We start from the raw sequence: 21099 nt of genomic DNA on the forward strand, positions 1-21099 counted from the left end.
TTTTAAGGAATTGAAGAAATAGCCTGCATTAGTTTCAGAAAAAGCCTGCATTAGTCAGTTAGTTACATCATGTATGTTTTGCTAATTTTAAGTTTCACAGCCACATTCAAATCCAACTGGCAATGAGCAAATAATTAATTTTGAAAGTAGTATTACACCACAACTGATTTCCACAGTGACATGTGAAAAACAGTACATAGGCTCCTGCAGCGTCCTTAGTCTTGTATGATCTCAGCAGGTTTGACTGCGCCTGTAATGTTCTGCTCCTCATGACACAGGACAAACTATTAATAACAATAAATAGTCTGGCTTGGATGGTGTCTTTCAATAGTTCATTTTACGAACCTGTCTTCACTGCTTGTACTAGAGGCAGTTATGATGACAATGATGGTGTTTTACACACTCGTTGACAGTCAGTGGTATTGATGGCATGTTTACTGTTTGTGTACTATACAAAACAATGTGAAACCATTCTACACACTTAATGAGCTGCCTAAGGTGAGCAACAGCTCAAAAACTATTAACAGATAATGTCTCTCCTTGTCAAAGTCTGGAAACAATCTGTTGATGTCTGTCCAAATTTACTGAAAACAAGTGTCTGTAAAGAATTTTCTCAGAAATAACAATTGGAAGATCAACAAATTTGCAGTCCCCTGCTAGCGCCCATCATCATGCAGTCCAAAAGCTAATCAACTCCTACTCCTAGTCTACAAAAGCAGCAAACACCTGTGTATCCAGCATCACTGTGGATCACTCCATCTTCTTCTCTCCCACTCATTCACTCACTCACTCCCACCCTCACTCACTGACTCACTTCACTCACTCATTCACCCTGCTTGCTCACTGTTCCACCACTGAATACCCAAAGATAAACAGAGCAATGAATTGTTTTTAAAATACATTTTAGTTCCAGGAAGTTAGGCTTTTCTATATCCTTATTTGGTTTCACGTTAATTCAAAACATTCTCCAAACTGTACGTGAATCATCTGTTGTATATCATGATAATTACTATTTTCATTAACAATGTTATTACTGTAATGATTTTTGGCAACCCTATCATACTGCTGCTTTTTGGCCATTGCACGTTGAGGGAGAAAAGTCCACAGACACAAGGTTATTGTAAAATATGGCTGTCATTTTCTGCGAAACCTTGCAGGACCTATATTTGGAGAGAAGGCATCTAATAAATCTCTTCGCCTGCAATAACGAACACTGGCCAGATTTCAGCCAATACTGCTGTGACCAGCTAATTGCCTCAGAATTAAATGCTGCTGTGGCACTTATCTAAGATGAAGTAAGAAGAGAGGCTTTCGTGGAGGGAAGTGGCCCTTCCAGCCGCTGAGAGGTTTCTAAACCAGTCTGAATCAGACATGCCGGACACTGCTTCCGAAAAAAAAGCTTCTCCTCCCCCCACTCTGGGGGCAGCACAGCAGGTGGACCTTTTGATTTGTAACCAAGGAAAAGCTCACACTCATTTCCATACAGATGCCCCCTTCACTGCAGAGGAAGACCTCCCCTGACAACACTCCACTCCAGAAAACCACCATAGCACCATCACACCAGTGTAGCTTTAAAGCAATGGTTCAGCGACAAATAAAATTCATAAAACGATCCCCTTATTCCAGATATAGTGATCAGCCAAGACATGTTTGGTGTCTAAAGTTTGCCTTTTTAGGTTTGGATTGGCACTACAAGGCTAATGAAGCTAACAAGTAATAGAATCATATGCCCTAGCATTCAGCACTCCATTTCATCACAAACTTGCCTCGAGCCACATCAAGTTGTTAAGTAATCTCGAATAGATTTGCTTATGTGGTTTCTGGCACTGTATGACAAAATCTGGATGGAAATATGGAAAAAATTATGGGCAAAATTCAGCGTTTCAAGTTTGCAGTTTGAGGCAAGTATGTGATGATTTAGGCATGCCGTTAATTTATAGGCTTCCATCACTTGTTAGCTACATTAGTTGTACAGCTCCAGTGCAAAACCACAAAAGCAAACTTCGGCTACAAACACATCTTGGCTGATCTAATATATCTGGGATACGAGCAAAACCGTGCAAATTTGATTTTCACCAAACACAAAGCATCTCCTGCATTCTCCTTTTGCCGTAATTCATTAGTCATTTCAAGTACTCCAAACACTGGAACATTAGAACAGTCAAAGTTGCCAAAGCCAATGAAAGGGCGTAGGACGGGGCTTTGTAGGGAGGTGTCTCGCATCTGGCATCTGCTCTGAGCCCGGAGTGTCCCGGGGGAAAGGGACAGAGGTGCCCTGTTGGTCACGCCAACTTTGGGAGGATGAGCGAGTCACACAAAGCTCTTTTAAGCACGAGCCCAGAAGCCCCCCGCTACTCCTCACTTCCTCTCGGACAAACATTCAAAAGAATTCCAGCCCATATAAATGATCTATTCCTCACATAAAAGAAGCTATAGACACACACTGACTGCAATGCACATATCACTGAACTGTACCAAGATCCAAGGCTCAGGATGAGGAGTTCCTTCTATAACTCTATTCTCCCTCCTCACTACAGTCTATATGCTTTTTTTGTCCCCTCTTGATCTGCCACGCCATGCAACCTTAGTCTTGATAAAGGCCATGTGTGGTGGCCACATGCCCAAAGGTGACGTCCTTCCCATATGATTCTCATTGAAGGCAAGGCTCAGCGTGTCTGGGAGAGAAGGCCACACTGTGGTGTCTTGGTTAAGACTGCATTCATTCATTACATATACAACGACATGATGATACCTGATAACAGGGCGCTTTCACAACTGGGTGCAACAGTGTGTGGATGCTGAAGCAAATACAATAGCAGATAATAGACTAAGAACTTCAAAAATAAACTGTTGGTCTCTTCTCTTTACATCTGGAGACTCACCTGGGTAGAAGTCTTTGGATTTGGACAGCTTGATGGTGGCACCTGTCTCTTTTTGTAACTGCACAATCGTCTGACCACCTTTGCCAATAATGGAGCCTGCTGCGTAACTTGGGATCAGCACCTTCAAAAAGTACTCGCCTTCTTCTGGAGACAGAAAAAAACAAGAGGATAATCAGTCATTTCACCAAAACTTTAACATAGTCTTACCCCAAATACTACATCTTGTGCAGTTATGATAAATTATGCATGAATCAGTTAAAACATATATTAATGTTAATTAATTTGTGAAAAAACATTGGCTGATGCTGAATAAACTGATTAATTTCCAGGTAATACAAAGAACCTGCTTTGTTAAAGTTACAGCATATATCATTTCTCAACAAAAATGTGCTCAGTCACCACTATAAATTTTCATCAACTTCAGGCTTTAAATGAGATTAATTAAAAAACATCTCAATGTAGCTACATTCATTGGTTATAAGTCCCAGATGCCAACATTATCCACGGCAGGGAGTCCAAAAGAGCATAACTGTGTCCGCTCTACCACCCCGCCACCCATCACTCAGTGAGATGCTAGCCAAGCAAGTGTCTGATCGGTAACAGAACTGCATTCTCCTCCAAGTGCGTTGAGCTGACTAATATCATTGTGTTAGCTAGCTGGTGGAATTTGCTAGAACTGGGTAAATATATTCATATATATATACACAAATCAGACATATCATTAAAAACATCTCCTTGTTTCTACACTCATTATCCATTTTATCAGCCCTACTTACCATATAGGTGCACTTTGTAGCTCTACAATAACAGACTGTTTCTCTGCATACTTTGTTAGCCCCCTTTTACCCTGATCTTCAATGATCAGGACCCCCACAGGACCACAACCGACCAGGTATTAACTGGGTGGTGGATTATTCTTAGCACTGCAGTGATACAGTTTCTGTTGGTCATCCTCTAGTCCCTCATCAGTGGTCACCGGACGCTGCCAACAGGAGGCTGTTGGTTGGATATTTTTAGTTAGTGAATTATTCTCAGTCCAGCAGTGACACTGAGGTGTTTAAAAACTCCAGCAGCACTGCTGTTTCTGATCCACTCGTACCAGCACAACACACAGTAACACGCGACCAGCAAGTCACTGGAGTGCTGAGAAAGATCCACCACCCAAATAACACCTGCTCTGTGGTGGTCCTGACCATTGAAGAACAATGTAAAGTGCACCTATATGATAAGTTGAGCTGATAAAATGGACAATGAGGGTGGAAACAAGGAGAAAGGTTTTAATGTTATGGCTGATGAGTATGTATATATATATATATATATATATATATATATATGTGTGTGTATATATATATATATGTATATATATATATATATATATATATATATATATATATATACATAAATAGATGTATACAATGCAAAAGAAAGGCTTGCCTTAGACTTTCAGTCAAACAATATTTAACATTTATCATCAACATCAGTGGCAGGACAAAGAGCCATTCTGACACAGGGAGATGCTAGTAATGTCACAAGCCTCCCTGTACATGCCAAGAAAAAGCTAAGCTCTACCTGCCTGCTGCTTATCCAGGTCAGCAGAGTGTTCACAGCCTCCGCCCTCTGACTTTAACATGACATTGTATCCACCCACCTCAGCCGCTTGGGTACGCGCCTAATATTCCACCACAATTAATCCATGTCAGCTCCCAAAAGACAGGCACTTTAGATTGGATTGGTATTCTGGAGGAGTGATTTATCATCTGCAGCCATTCTGGTGGGCAAGCTAAGCTACACACACTAGCGGCCAAATACTGTTGGCATAAAAAAACACAGTAACTATACAATTAATTATCAAGCACAGCTGAAGAAACAGAGCGAGGGCAACAATGGAAACGAATGCTTGAGCACGTGGCATGTTTGGGTTTGAGAGAGAAGCTGCAAAAGTAATACTGCATAAGCACCACTGGCACCAGGAAGAGCTGGGTGGGATTTTTCTCAGTCTGCTAGAAGATGCTCTGATCCTCAGAAAGGTCAGCAGAGAGAGTAGTGAGTGGTACGACACAGTAGGTAAGGATGGTGATTGAGCTTAGTATAAGTCATTACTAACTGGGTAGGTTTAACAGTCTCTTAATTATCCAATCTTCTTGTGCTAATCTCATTAGAATCATTGGACCATCTACAGTATCAATGTGCGTGGGAAGCTTAGTCTGTGCAGACCTCAGGTTAAAAACAAACACACTTGCTATTGTCCCTGGCTTTAACCGGGTCTGATCATACCCCAAACATGGAGGTGAATGACAGAGACATACTTAGGCGTGTTAAACCACATATGCCAAGGACTCATGAGTCCCATATTATTTCATTAACCAGAGCACTAGCATTTCCTTTGTGGAGACACACCACTGACTGACATCCATCTATAAAGCAGCACAAGTACATGCTTTTCTGCAATGACCCAGATTCCCCACAGAGCCAAGACTGCCCTCCTTTTGATTTGGATGTGTCTAATTTTAACCACCCTTGATTAATATGGCAGGGGGTTCATAAATAATGTGTATTGTGCACGCATAAGCATTCTCTCTTCAGAAATGTCTAACAAAGAAGACCAGAGGCCACTACATGCTTGATATACTCTTGATCAACCATAAGTAAACGCATGGATTTTCAGTTTATTGATTGCTCCTAGACAGATGGGAGGCAAAATGTCAGTCTGACACACAGATGATGGATTGTTTGATGGAATCAGATGTAAAGGACAACATTCAACAATTCAATTTCAACAATTCAACAGTTCAACAAAAATTGTCTTTAAGCTTTTGTTTCTTCATGTACTTTATTTTTATAAAGCATGACTAGTTTGCATTGTAATGCATCTAATAGTTAGAGATAGAGGAAGCTTGAAGTCTTCTTTTCCTCTTTAAACCAATACAAAGCTGAAAGAATCAGATAACAGACATTAATTCAGCAAAAAAATCAATGTAAATGCTATTAAAAACAGATACCAGCAACCTAACTGATTTGCTCTCTCTTATCATCTGCAATTCTTAAAAAAAAGTAAAAATATGAACATTCTGCAAATCTGTATTAAGTTAATTCTGCCCACAGATCAAACTCATGTAATCAACAATGTAATCAAGCAAATATACTGTTTTTAGTCCTGTTTTTAATTAACCATTAAGATCAACTGAAGATTCATAATATGTCTTTAGCTTTAGCAGGTAACAGGTGCACTGAAAAATGCAGCAGTCTACTGGAAACAGAAGATGGTCCACAGTGCACTGTGTCCAGCGAAGTGCCAGATCCCTCTGTGGCAGAACAGGATTATGCCTCTTAGGATTTCCCAGGGTATTCCCAGGTAGCGCTGCTTAATTTCTGGCAAACACAGGAAATCTTTGGCCTGGATCTGTGTTGCCGGAGGGACTCTGTGTCCTCCCATTCCAAATCAACATAAACTGAGTACAATGACTCCGCAGTCCAAGTTTCAGCAGGAACAAGGTTACTTCCTGTGGCTTCTTTGCACAATGTCCAGTCTGGAAAATATTAACATATATGTGCCAGAGAGTGTATGTGCTAACGTGTTATTGAGGAAAGCTTCTCCAAACCAGCACACCCATGGTGCTTTTGTGGAAAGACAACAAGAACTGATGATGTGCTTTCCTCAAGTACACTGAACACCTCCCCACACTTCTGAAGGCTTTACTTACACTGAATGCATATACACACGTCATTGACGTGTCGATCGGTCACAATATATACTGAACAAGTATCACATATAAGTTGGCATGCGTAAACAGAGTCACTGGTTGCTAGGGACTCTCCAGAGTTCGAAGAGCCCAGAATAGACAGCATCAGCCTGGGGATTGATGGTTCAAATCCTGGGATCTTGTGTCGGGAGCCGTGTGGGCCAACAGGCCGAGCTACAGCTAGAGGGCAATACGGGCAAATATAGTTCCCTTAAGCTGGATAAGAGAGACTGAGGGAACAGACTCTCCTTCATGGTCTGTCTTTCTTGTTTGCATATTAGTCAGTTGCATTATAACAACATCGTTGCACATTACATTAGTAGAACTGCGGCAAGAGTTCTTTTAAGTTCCTCATGTTGGTCCAGGCCATTTCAAACTTGTGACTAGCCATAACGTATTAAGCATCAAGACTGAGCAAATTAGTCAAAGGACCACTTTCACAATGGGTCTGGCCCATAAACAGCCTGACCAAAATAGATGCTAACACATGAGCTAATGTTAACTCTTTTTCCCTAGATGGCAAGGAAAGTGCGAAGGGCTCTATGCTTTTGTTCCAACATGGGAAATGGCGTGAAGAGGGGACTAAAGCTTCCTTTTCGCGTCGCTCTTTTCATTGTTCTCATCCATATTCATTGAGCGTCCTGCTCTCCATTCCGCCGCAGACGGGCAGAGAGAGGCGAGTGCCTCATCCAATCCCGCGCCGCCCTTTTCAAGAGCCCTGCCCAAAGCCCCCCGCCCTTCGGGAGATTTTTTCCTTTGACGCAGTGCTCTCGAAAAAGAAGAAGGAGAAGAAGAAGCAGCGCCCCCTTTACGCTAAAAAATGTTCCGAGATTAATAGGCAGACACGGCAGTGGTTGCCAAGGTAATCAATGGCCCTCCACCGTTGATGGAGAGATGGAGCGGGACCGACGAGAACGAGAGCCGAAAGAAGGAAGGGATCAGTGGGGATAGAGAGGGTGCAGGAGGGAGCAGTGCGAAGGGATGAATTCATGGCTCCCCGAACCAGCATCCGCAGCAACACAGCAGCCACCCTGCAAACTGCACAGTTAATCGGGGGGCTGGCCTGCCATGCAGCTGTATTAGGATTACTGTACAGCACTGTCAGTCGTCTTTGAATGAAGTGGGCCACAGTGTGGAAGCTGCTATTTGTCCTCCATGTAAATGTCTTAGGGGTTGGGGGTGGGGGAAATCTTCAAACACAGCTGGCAAATCATGTTTATGTAAGACCTCCTTTTGAGAGAGCTGCTTCAGCCTTCTCTTTCACCAACAGGAGACATCCCGTTCTTGCACCTTTCTCCAATGAAGAGAAAGATAGTAGCTTGATACTCAACAGTGGAAGAAGCTGTACCAACTTATCGATCGATAACATGAAAAAATGTATAGACCGGCTAACACATTTCCTGTGCCATCAGCTCTGTCGCCTACCTTTCCTGCCTCCTCCCAACTCCACACACACTTTCTCTGGCCCATTTTCTGTAAGCGGGTCACAGTCCCCTCACACTGCTCACCAAGGACATCTGCATCTCCTACTTCAGCCTCTACAAGCCTGTGCCTGTGCCAGTGCTTCCATTTACAAAATTACTACATTCTGCTTTATGCATTACATTATATCTCAGGGCAGAGTTCACTGAAACCAAGAGCAGGTTTATGGTAGTGATGGAGCTAAAATAGCACTACTCTCCTAATGACCTCCTGGCAAGCAAATTACTCTTGCTTTTAGCCAACTCACTTTCTCAATGCATGAAAGGGTTTTTTCTTCCTCTTCATCTACTTCTTACAAGTACATGATGAATTTACACTAACACTGTATATAAGGAGAAATGAGTGTTATTTGTTATTTGTCTAGTTTATTTCTATATAATGCAAATTAAGGAAAAACCACCTCTGTAATTATTTGTTTAACCTGTTATTGCATTACCTTAAAAAATATCAAGCCTAAAAACCTCAATTATAACAATACAAAAAAGCAAACTAATATCTAATCATTTTTACTTTTTTTTTTTATAAAATTATTTCATTTCAAAGCATGAGACTGCACCATGCTGTTGTAGTATATACAAGCAGTAAACAAACAAGCTTGACGCTCTCTCTATAAGTGGGTCATTTCTGTCTACTAAATATGAAGCTCATATACCATTACGAAATAACAGTAATAATAGCAATGGTATTCTTGATTTAACGTGTTCTCATTAAACCATGTGAAGTTTACTCTGTGGTAAAAGCCAAACAGGGCAAAATATCAAAATACACCACACAATACAGGCCACTTAATAAATGCAGTACACACAAGGCCATCTCTCCTTCCGCCATTAAAAATTCAAGGATAACCTACATTTTACAAATATAGCATCTAACTGATACTAATATGATAGATTAATACTAATATAACAAATGTGAGAAAATTATTGTAAAAAAATAACTGAAACTGAAAAATACATTATTTTATTTTCATTTCTAAAGGTTAATTTTTACTGTTTAATTTTCCAGTTTAATTTTCTGGTTAAAAATTGTATTCCATTCTAATCCTGTCAACTTTAACTATGCTATACTCATATACTCACTACTATTACTGTCAACATGATGCAATCTATTGCCAGTCTAGGTAACCATACTTTCTCCAAAAAAAGCTCTATTTGCTGTACAGGCCTTTTTAAGACAAAGCAGGTTTTAACTGGATCAAAACAACCTTAATATCAACACATCTATTTTTCTATTTAATGAAGTTGCACTGCAGTGATATTCTGAAGGATAATATGGGGATAGTGAACATTAACAGATAATCCGTCTCGGTACTGCAGGGCTGCTCTTTCCATCCTAACAGCCATTTCATTTGGCCAAATGGATGGTGTTTGTGTATAATGCCTCCCACGGGTGCAGCATGGTTTTGGCTGATTGGCAATGCGTAATGCTCTCCATCGATTCCTTCACATGCAAACAGCAGGCAAAGAGATGAATATGCAAGTGCGAGCTTAAACAGTATTGCACTGGGCAGATCCCAGTCCCCGTGGTCAGGGTGTGGAGGGCAGAGGGCAAATTCAGCTGTCCATTCTAACAGAAATGAATCAGCTTGTGAGAAATGGGCCTAGTGCGTGTACTGAACCTGAGTGCAATGATCTGAGATGTCTACGCACATTCAGCGTGATGCTGACAGTGTAGCCTAGTGACAGATTCGTGGGTTGGCATGCCAATGTTGAGCGGACACGGCTTGCATGGTCTAGGCCTTTATTTTGCTTAGCCTGTTTTATAATCATATACACTATGCATGGCTTTCATCATCACTTGAAAAGTGCCTGACGGTCTTTAGGCGTCCTGTTAGCTTCGCTCAGCGGCAAGCACTGCTTCATAATGCAAGGTCATCTGCGGTGATGCTAAGGATGCGGATGCGTTAGCCCTTCATTTTTTATAGTCCACCCTGACATTCGTCCACTCTTTATCGTCCCTGAACACTTATATATTTTAGTCTCGAGCCTTGTTAAAAAGAAAAACAAAACAAAAGTGGGGAGAGCAGCGTTAACTGTGGTTTTCATCATGCTAGGCTACAACCATCGCATCAGAGGCCGCGGTTATTATTATAAAATGGACGCACAGGGACTATGTTGCTCTATCCGGGTCCTATCTCCTGCATTTTGTGATAAACCCCAGCCACTTTCGCTCTCAATTCTCGCATAAGCATAACGGGACGAGGCTGAAACCGGCGTCAGCTTCTCGTTCGAATTATCCCGTTCCACCTTAAATGGTGCAGCAGTTACATTCTGAAGTGCCTGAGGCGCCAGAACGTTACTGTTGCACCACTTAAGGTGGAACGGGAGAATTCGAATAAGAACTTGACTCCAGCCTCGTCACAATGGGCCTGTTCCGAATGCAGAAGATGCTGCACGGTGAGAAAACACATCAACCTGCGACTCCTTAGCCGATCCCGACCATCCATCCCTACAGACAGGCGCTGAAAGCGGCTGCCACTCACCTCCCGTGTTGGTGCGCTTGGTGCTGCTGGCCTCCGTGGGGGTCTCCAGCGGTCTTTTGCGGGAGTCCGGCGGGTCTGACTCCATGTGCGGCTGCTGACTGTGGTGGTGCGGGTTGGAGAAGATGCCGTTCTGCTGCACTGCCCCTCCGGCCATCATTTTTCTCACGCCTGCTACGACTGCTGCCTCGTGCGGGCCCCTCTGCGTGTCTCTGTCTCTCTCCCTGTTCGGCACGGATGGAAATGTGAAGTGTGTGTAGACGGTGAAGAGAGCCTCCTCGACCGTGTGTGTGTATATGTGTGTGTGTATGTATGTGTGTGTATGGGGAGCCGAGGAAAGGCGAGCCTGTAAGCGCGCGATCAGCGAGTCACATCAACGACTGGAGGGCAGCGCGCGGAGGTCCGGCAGGCTGCTTCACAAGCGAGGAGAGCAGAGAAGATGAATTAGGGTATCTTCGTCTCGTGGCGAGTTTATTCCCACCTATGAAGCGCCGCTCCTGTCTTCTGTGATGACGCTCCTCGTCCTCATGGATATGCAGAGCCGGGAGGAAAATGTTAAAACAACCAGAAAAAGAAAATCAAAAGGCTAGACGACAAACGGGGCGAATAAGCAATGAGAAAACAAAGGTGGAGCAAATAATGTGACGCTGAAGACGCTCCTCGTCTCGTACATGAACGCAGCCCCGCGCGAGCTCGACGGGCTACACTCAGATATGTGTGTGTGTGTGTGTGTGTGTGTGTGTAAAAGTCCAGAGAAGAGAACGCGGTGCGTGAACACAAGCTCGACCGAGACGCCGTTTCTCTCTCTCTGTCGTTCTGTTGTGTTGTTGTTTTTTTCCGTGCTCGTGCGCTCTGAGCGGAGGATGCTGCAGTCTCACAGCATCTCTGTGCGGACCGTCGGGGAGCGAGCGGCGCGTGACGTCACAGGGCGCCATGTCAAATGTGGAGCCGGAGCGCTGCCCATCTCGCGCTCTGATTGGACGGAGCAGGTTTTGAGCCAGCCAATCAGGAGAGAGAGAGAGAGAGAGAGAGAGAGAGAGAGAGAGAGAGAGAGAGAGAGAGAGAGAGAGAGAGAGAGAGAGAGGTGGGGGGGACCGTGGGACGGTGGGGGCGGAGCTCGAAAAGGCGAGAGCGAGAGGCGTCATTCCAGCATCATGGCACTGTGCTGATCAGTGGAGTATAACAACACAGTGGCGATGAATATGTTTTTTTTTTTTTACAACAGCTCATCAAATGTTCTGCATTAATATAAATGAAGAAATCCATATGCATCTGTAAGTGAAAGTGGAAAGAGTAGGCGTGTGCTACTAGGAAAGGCCGCTTCTTGCTATAAGTGGTCTAAGCGGTCGCTTAGGGCTCCTGGGACACAAGGGGCCCCTCTGAATATCGAGTGTCAGTCATGATATTTGTAAAAAAAAAATTGAAATGATGATAATTAACAATCATGTTGTAATTTATTTTATTTGTATTTATTCATTTATTTATTTATTTGACTGGTACAGATAGTGAGTGCCTGGTATGCAGTAAATTATTGCTTTATTGTGGTTACTGTGGCACTTTTTTCCTGAACAGTATGAATGAAATGTTCACTCTTTTTCATTTTTGCATACAAAATAATATGTAAGTTGAGACCACCCTCAGCTAAATGTCACGTAGGGCCACCGAATGTTCAGAAAAGTCAAGAATTTTGGTACTCACCACCAAACCCCTTTACTCTAAATATATAAACATAAGATAAAGTAGCTTTTTAAAGAGGTTGACGGTTGACGGCTGATAGGACAGTACATCTCCTTCACTGGACATTTCAAGACATAGCCCAACGCGTTTTCATGCCTGCAGATTGACTAATTTGACGAAATAACCATCTGTTTGACTGACTGCTCCCAGTAGTGTCACATAGTTTGGGTAACACGTTCCTAAATTGGTAGTTTGAGTGTACATCTCTTCAGTCTCAATGTTTTTTGATGGTGTTTCGAGAGATAGTTTCTCATGGAGACTTGCAAGCCCATATTGTTCTTAACTAATAAATTGTAACACTATATAACATAGTACCAATATTTCCCACACATAGCCCCCCCCCCAAGTGTTTTGACAGCCACCCAAGTATATTTTGTCCACTTCCAAAATATTATTGCTCTATTGTGCTTGTGTATATATATATATATATATATATATATATATGTATATATATATATATATAGATAAACTCATTTACATAGATTTGTTATTATCATTGTTATTACATTACAAAAAATATCATTATTATATAGCTTATTTATTATTTTTAGTCCAAACCACACATGCCTTATTTGAAGATCCTATTAAGTAAAAAGACTATTGGGATAAGCTCAAATTTATATATATATTTATATATCTGAACAATAACACCCCTCTCTTCCCCCACCCCCTACTCCACCCCCAAGTATATTTCAGACCTGTGGCAAAACCTGTAATACCATTATTTTTCTCTTAAGATTGTGTTATTCCCATTACCCTATTTATGAAACCCATTTGTCCTTTCCAGTTTTGCTATAATAAGGCACAATCTTCCTCTTTGTGGGTACCAGTGTTTGGTTTAAATTATGACTATATCATTTTATAGAAATTGCATGTTGCACTGACAGTAAACTTGGACCCAGACTAATATAAGACGTATTTATTAAGTCTACCTAAAAGCAACGTTACATACATCGATGATTAGCAAGGCCTCTTTTAGGCTGACTTTCACTGGATTGAAGAAAGATGCATAGTGCTTCAAAACAGCTGTTCAGTGCTCTAGATCTGCATTATGTTTCCAGAATTGACTTGTTGTTCCGGTCACTCAGAATATGGCTGTCATGAGTTTGTGGTTGTATAAATAGTTTTATAAATGAGTTTTTTATAAACGTGTATAAAATGAAATGTTTTTTTAATGTTATGTTATCATCATTGTAATTGGCTAGATTGGTAATAAAAATTAATTTCATCCCTATAAGAACAGTTTTAGTTAATACCTGCACTGAAGCATTTACAACACAAATTAAATATGGCTTGCTTTTTGCAACCAGTGAAAGACAGTTCTTAAAGAAAGGTGGAAAATAACAGAAACTCATGAACAGAACCTGAGCAGGATCAGGATCACTTGAAATGAAACTCCTCTTTACATTAACTGCTGGCTGAGCACTGACACATACCTTTCACATACTGTAGCTGCCTCTAACATTCATGCTCTCTCTCTGTCTTTCTCTCTCTCTCTCTCTCTCTCTCTCTCTCTCTCTCCACACACACAGACACAATCAAGCTTGTGTTCCTGTGTCCACACTGAGTCTGATGTAAAGAGGCTCTCATAGAACTCCAGATTCTCAACAAGGTGATACTGCATCTGGCCATCTCGCAGTTTCGCATAGCTGTGGAAAAACTCATAAGCGAGCCAAAATTGTGGACGAAACCTATTCTGTTAGGAAATCCTGCTCTGAGGAGTCCTTGTTTATAGCTACCGAGGGAAATGAATGATAAGTCTGCGGCTGGGGACTTGCCCATAGACAAAATTTTATGGATGCACAATGATATCAGATTCATACCCGTATCAGCAGATATTTGCTTAAAAATGCTCAGCATGAGACAGATGTTTACATTTGGTATTTCAAACTGATTTTTAATGATATATTTATTTTACTCCACAATGGCAGAACGTATAGGTAATGCTGGGTTGCTGTACTACAATGTCTGTAGTATTCTTTTTACTGCATTTGTAACCCAACCGAAATCAATGTAGAGATTCTCTGGGTCACTCCACAGAAACGTCCACTTTTCTATCTCTCCATGGGTGTCATGTGTCACTGGTGTTACCCATCCTCGTTGGTGTTACACATAAGAAAGGTAACACCAGAGACAGTAACACTAGTGACATTTTTTTTATGAAAAATGCATTTTACAAAATGGCTGCTACAGAGCATCAAACCACATGTTGTCAATCATGGAATATCCACTAAAATATGTAATTTAATCAATTTGTATTCTATTTTTTCACAATTACGTAAGAATAAAGTAGGTCACACCAGTGACTTCAACTAAAAGCTTCAAATGAAATCATGAGCTAAATGAGAAAATGTCTGTTAACTGAAAAGACACAGTGGACTTACCATGTGCTTTTTTCATAGATCTTCAGACAACAGGTAAAAGGAAGTCAAGTGATGTCATCAGTGTGATTTGTATTTGAAAATAAGAGATTTTTTGTTATGCTGTAACACCAGTGATACAACTCCTGAGGACAACAACTTTCATTATATATGTTATAATATTTATTTGGCATTTGTTTCCTTTATATCATTTAATTTATACATTCCGTAGTCATGTGTAAATTATTGTAGTTAAAATTGCAGAAAAATGTGTTTTTTTCTTCAGAATACGGTGCTCACCCTCTATACATGACTGTGGGGAGGAGCACCTCTGTGGTGCTTGGAATTCTATATGATTTATTTAAAAACCAATACTGCTGAATTGATGGTTTAAGAAAATATAATTTAAAATATAAATGAATTGTAACCCTAATATGTTTTTTAAGTGTAATATATCTGTAAACACTAGAGACATAAAAATGGACGCTTCTGTAGAATGACCCGTCTACATTTTGTGTACCTGCATCAATATCAGCTTCAGCAGATCTGCATATGAAAATGCAAATCCAACATCAGTGCATCCCTACAAATTTCTATTAAATGCCATTTGCAAAAAATGTATCAAGTGCCTGTAGCCCGTTTATTAGAGTCATGCGCTGTTTAAATTGAGGAGTAAAGTGACTGAGATATGGTTTAATATTATAAAGTGTAGGGTACCAGATACTGCATGATAAACTACAGCCTGTCAATGCCATATTCAGCCAGTTGCATCGGTTGCCATGGAGAATAAAACCCTCTGAGGTGCACTCAACGAAATTCCTATGAGTGAATATTTCTTCAGGGACACCATATGAAAAGGAAAAAGGGAAAGCTTAAGGGGTACTGCGCAGTTTTTCAATGTAATCTCTATCTGCAACATCTGTAGATGGTCGATTCCTACAGACAATCATTTCAACACATTTCCCTGTACATAAAAAGAACCGAAAACTTATTGACTCAAAGCACAATTACAGTATAATCCTTTGGGCAGTTGATGAATTCGTTCAGCAAGAATGTACATTAAACATAATTATTTCTTTCACGTGATAGGTTTTCCAGATGGAGGACTTTCTGGTAGCGTACTATGCTCTAAAACACAGGGGTATTCCTTTAAGACCCCAGTACCTTTAGCCCACAGTCTTTGTAATACTTCACAATGTGTATTCATAACTAAAAATTCTGTAAAATTGTGCAGATCTGTAAACAACATACCATTCATTTAAGTGACTATTCTGGACTTTGAATTCCTAATCAAGGCTGCCTTGTGATTATTGTTATATATAGCCTCGATTCCAAGCTAGTGTATCATCTGGATAAACAGGAATACTGCAATGCAATTTGGAAAACTGGTGGAGGTAGGGAATCAATCAGAGACTCTCCACTCAGTTCCACAGTGAGATTTCACTAGATCTAGACCTTGTAGAATGCTTGAGAACAGGACCCGTCAAGACCATCGCATATGTAATTCAGTAACAACTCCTTCATAAATCATTATGATGTAAACAAAATCAGTCAAAGTGGTTTGACATAAAATGTTCCATTCTAGAGAAATTTACAGAGTCAGAATTTTTCACAGTGGTGGTGATAGGAACCAAACATCTGAAGTATTTGATGCCTTTAAAACTGCAACACAGAAAGCTATTATATGAAATGGTTATGAATATGCTGCCTGATGCTTGATAGATTCATTTATTATAGTTTTCAAATGACTTTTTATGCCCTAAAATGTATTATTTAAATACATAATGGAGGAGAGGTAAATGCAGGCTGTTATAAGGCAAAGTAGTGCCTTAATTTTTTTTTTTTTAAGATTTACCAATATTTTACCATAATCAACATATCAAAGTTACATGTAGGTTCAGTGGTCATTTTATACAATAAATCGAATTGCTATATTTGTATTGTTGACATCACAACCCCTGGTTCCTATCACCACCACTGTAAAGTAATCCAAATTGGTATGTTTCTCTAAAAATGCATTATTTTACATTAAACCACTCTGAATACATTTGATTACATCTCACTGATTGAATTATGCAGACATTTGGAAAAGTTGGTGGAATTCCCTTTCAAATTCTAAGGGGCTGTATGTGGACCAGACCTCAAATCTTTACTTTTGTAACTACATAACTCAAATACTAGTTTCATAGTATTTACTTTATAATTGTGAGATATTAAGTCTTTAATTAGTTTTTAAATTAATAGCTGATTAATAAGCCTAGAGTTCATGGAGTTAATGCATTTTGCTTTAAGTACTTTCTGTTATTGTTATTGTAGCTGTGATGTTTGATGCCCTGGGCATTTCTCACAACTGCCCCCACCCCCTTCATCATAAAGGATTATGCTTCAATGCAGTGGTTTCACAATATAGCTATTTACTCACTACCCTCAGTAGCAAAGAAGGCACATGTTACACTCTGTATGTTACAGGAATAAATATGTGAATCATTATTTTATTGTTTGTTTTAACTTGAGTGTCATCCTACAGGGAGAAATGCCTAAAACCATCACCGCATTGAAGATGCATTGAAGGTATTTGCTGTAAATTGAATTCTCTCTGTTTTTATTGCACCATTTTTATTTTCCATCAATTTTAACAGATAATAGATGGTTGTTCCTGAAAGCAATGCTCTAAAACAGTTGTAGAAGTGTAATACACTGTAATACACTGAATGCATCTCCTATCCACCACGCTGGAGCTCCTTTTCCTGAGCTAGCCCCGTTTCCCTGTAAAGCATGGTGCTCATCTGTTAATTTTGGACAGATGGCTGCGGGTAAAACCTCCATTCCTGCAATATGGGTTTATGAGCTTTCACATAAACTGAAGCAGTCTCCCCCTTTCCATCATAGTGGTGAAAAGACTAAAGCTGGCGTGATATCTAGTCAGGGGTGACTTTCAATGCATAACCCCATCCCCCACACCGCAGACATTGTTTATGGAGGAGACCCCATCTGCCCCCTCCTCCAGAGGAGCACCACAACTATTGTTAAACACAGCCCACTGAGAGAACCGGAGGCGCTGGCTGGATTAAGTAACATCTGGCGTGAAAATACCAGGTTTATTTATGAGCAACACCACGGCAGCGTGCAGTTTAAGAGAGACGGGGGTATTTGTTAAAGCCCTGATAATAAACCGGCTTTGTTTTTGAATAATTATCACATTGTTATCATAACACAAATAAAAGCCACAAAACCACAATGAGCATAATGGGTACCGCTCCAGGAATCCTAATTTCTACTTGAGCCACAATGGTTACTTTAGGATATTCTAGGCATCCAGCATGCATTTATAGCTCTACTTATTGAGTGCAAAAACTGTAACTGTCAGTAACAAATTCAGTGCCTGTAGTCTTGTTTATTTTCAACATCATGCATGTAGTCTGTCTGGTTTAGTAGAATTCAAAGTAAAGAATTGAGTTAAATACAATAAAAGATACAATAAAAGAACAGGGCATCTCAGGATGCTCCTCTGTGAGCACAGCACTGGCAAATAAGAGTCTCCATCTTGAGGCTGAATGATGCAAACAACCTTAGAATCACAAGCAAGACCTACTTTTTCCATTAGAGGGGGCTCATGAGATGAGGTGCAGACTCATGATTTCATTGTTGTTGTTTTTTTTTAATTAAAGGTGAATTCCAATTATTTTTGAAATTTTCTGCACAAGTAATGTTGTAAGAAGACGCATTGCAGAGAGAAGTAATGATGTGAGAAGAGGCATTGCAGAGAAACTAACTCATAGTTCTTTGCAGTAGTGGTGACAGGAACCATGGGTCACAATGTCCAAAACACAAATATTGCCATTTTATTAACTATCCAAAATGACCTGTGAACTCTTTTCTTGTATGTAATGTTGATAACAGTAAAATAGTGGTAAATCTAAAACAAAATATTTGTGGAATACTTTTCATCATAACACCCTGCATGTATCTCTCTGCCATGAATGGATTTAAAAAATATGTTTTAGGCCAAAACCTTCTCTAAAAACTATTGAAAAATGACGTTTCAGACATCATGCCATCTGTATGTAACCATTTTATATAATAGCTGTCTGTGTTATAGCATTAACTTTTCAGACGTCTGGTTTCCATCACCATCACTGTAAGCAATTATGACTCTGTAAGTTTCTGTGGAATTGTACATTTCACATCAAACCTATGCAGAAAGTTTTACAAATAGGTGGCATTCACCTTTATGAAAAGTTTTAGTGTCAGTCAGTGCACAATATAAACGTCTATATAGATAACAGCATCAGGATTTCCACTAATGTGCACTTTGATGTAGATACTTTAATGGTCATACTGTTATGTTATGTTTTTCAGTGGAAATTGAGTATATCGCTGCTGTTGGAACAAAACCTCATATCTCAATTTTTGGCATACTTCAGTTTTTGATGTGATTTGAAAATACCTGTTGCCCTTTACATTGTTTGTGAATTTCTTGATGAATGGACCAAAAGAAACAGCCCAAAATTACTTGGAAAAAAAGTCTGGTTACACTGACTTACATTAAAAATAAAGTGTGTTTTTCCTTCACTTAAAAGTTATCACTTCGGAGATATAAGGTTTTGTTTTCGCAGCAGCGATATGATTTGAATTATTGTGCCCAACTTCTGTCCTAGGTCCATATTCCACCTATTTGTCCAACTCTAACATATCTGATTTTTCAGCTAATTATCTAAAGTCTTTCATGAACTCATTCAGATGTGTCACAGCTGGTATGTGTCTGCAGGACTCTGACTGAGAACCACTGTTTAAATCATAACTGCTAAAAGGCTGTATCACGTAACTCACCGAGTCACTTCTTTTAACAGTTTAGAATTAAAAGGCTGTTTTTGTCATTGTGCCTTTAAAAACATACATAAAACCAATTGCAAACAGTGCTGAAACACTTCAACATGCGTAGGCATTCTTAAGTGCAGTAGCATGAATAGGTAAAGCACTTTCTGTCTTTTTTGTGACATCACAAAAAATGCTTTTACAGCCTAATTTCCATCGTTCCATTGTGCATCGCTGCTGTCGGAAGAAAACCTCATAAAAAAAGTAGTTTTTTTCCTTCTCCTGTAAAGTTATCATTTTGAAGATACAAGGTTTTCTTCTGACAACAGCGAAATACTGGAGTGAATGTTATGTTTTGGTACCTGAACTATTGTTACATGGTGAGCTAACTCTTCCACTAAAAAAATGAAGAAAATTCAGTTTTCCATTGTATAGGCTTTTATCTGTCATTAGGAGAGAGATCCCACTCTTAATGTTTCATATCTCCAGTCCTGAAGCACACAGCTCCATTCATAGTCCCTGTTCTAACACACACGATTCAGCTCATCAGCCTGCATTTCTAGCTGTGGTTTTTGTGTCAGAGAATAACAGATGTCTCTAATGTTGAAAGAGCTAGTATGAATTAGCTTTTTGCTTCCACTAGAGGGCAGTATAATACCGTGTGGCACGTAACTATAATTAACTGTAACCAGTTTAATACTAACGAATGTTGTTCATATTAAATTAACTGTCAAATGCTGGAGCTTATTTTGAAACTGTGTCCTGTGTATTTTTCTCAGGGAGGGCACATCCACATAAGCCACCTAGACAATCACCTGCAACTTAAGGAAGGGCAGAAAATTATTAATTTATTCTGTGACCTAAAAGGAACCAGAAGTTCTCTAATATAAAATATTTTGAGATCAAGTTTGTGCTTTAGGACATGTTGATTTTCTTCATTTTCTAGAAAAATGAAATAAAATACAATAAAATAAAATAAATAAAAAATCCTTTTCAGCTTTCCGATGAGATGGCATACTGTAGTTATATGTCTACTTTCTTGGAATTTCCCATTAGATATGAACAAAAAATGATCTGTCAACGTATTCACTGTATATTTTGTAGCTTGACAGTTAGTATTCTGTTTTTTACTAGGCTTTAGTTACCTGTGAGAGAGAGGAACGTGGGAGTGAAGACGTTTAGAAAGACCCCTACCCACAACAATCAAATGAGCGTAGGGAAGTGAAAGAGTCCAGTGTGTTTGGTTCTCTAACAGGGTTTAAGAAACAGAACTGTTGGAGAATAAGGTTACTTAGTGTAATGTTAAAGTTTCTAAAAGTAATTTTGCTGCCTCATACTATGGCTTAATGAAAAACCTGTGATATAATTTTTCCCCAGTAAACATTAATGCAGTATCACACATTAGAATGCATTTCACCAAAAAAACAGAAAAATGTATTGTTTAAAAACTCCATGTTTTTAAAGCAATAACATTGTGAGTATTTCTTTAAGAACCCAAATGAGACTGCACGTGTTGCTTATTAAACAATAGTAAAAATAAACTGTAAAAACTAAAGCTGCAGTGAACAGTCTACAAGCGCTTGCAGGAAACTGACTCCCATCAA

General features: G+C 39.9%; 1 protein-coding gene across 1 annotated transcript in view; it reads right to left on the reverse strand.

Moving 5' to 3' along the window:
- Positions 1-11455, reverse strand: part of nova2 (NOVA alternative splicing regulator 2) — a 51939-nt gene extending 40484 nt beyond the window's left edge. Inside the window, exons 1-2 of the mRNA XM_036562836.1 lie at positions 10587-11455; positions 2883-3026 (exon numbers count right to left, since the gene is read on the reverse strand). Coding sequence (XP_036418729.1) covers positions 2883-3026; positions 10587-10743 — 301 coding nt within the window. The 5' untranslated portion in view covers positions 10744-11455. The remainder of the gene's footprint in view (positions 1-2882; positions 3027-10586) is intronic.
- Between the last annotated feature and the right edge of the window lie 9644 nt (positions 11456-21099).

Source organism: Colossoma macropomum, unplaced genomic scaffold (assembly GCF_904425465.1).
Source record: "Colossoma macropomum unplaced genomic scaffold, Colossoma_macropomum, whole genome shotgun sequence".
Lineage (NCBI taxonomy): Eukaryota > Metazoa > Chordata > Actinopteri > Characiformes > Serrasalmidae > Colossoma > Colossoma macropomum.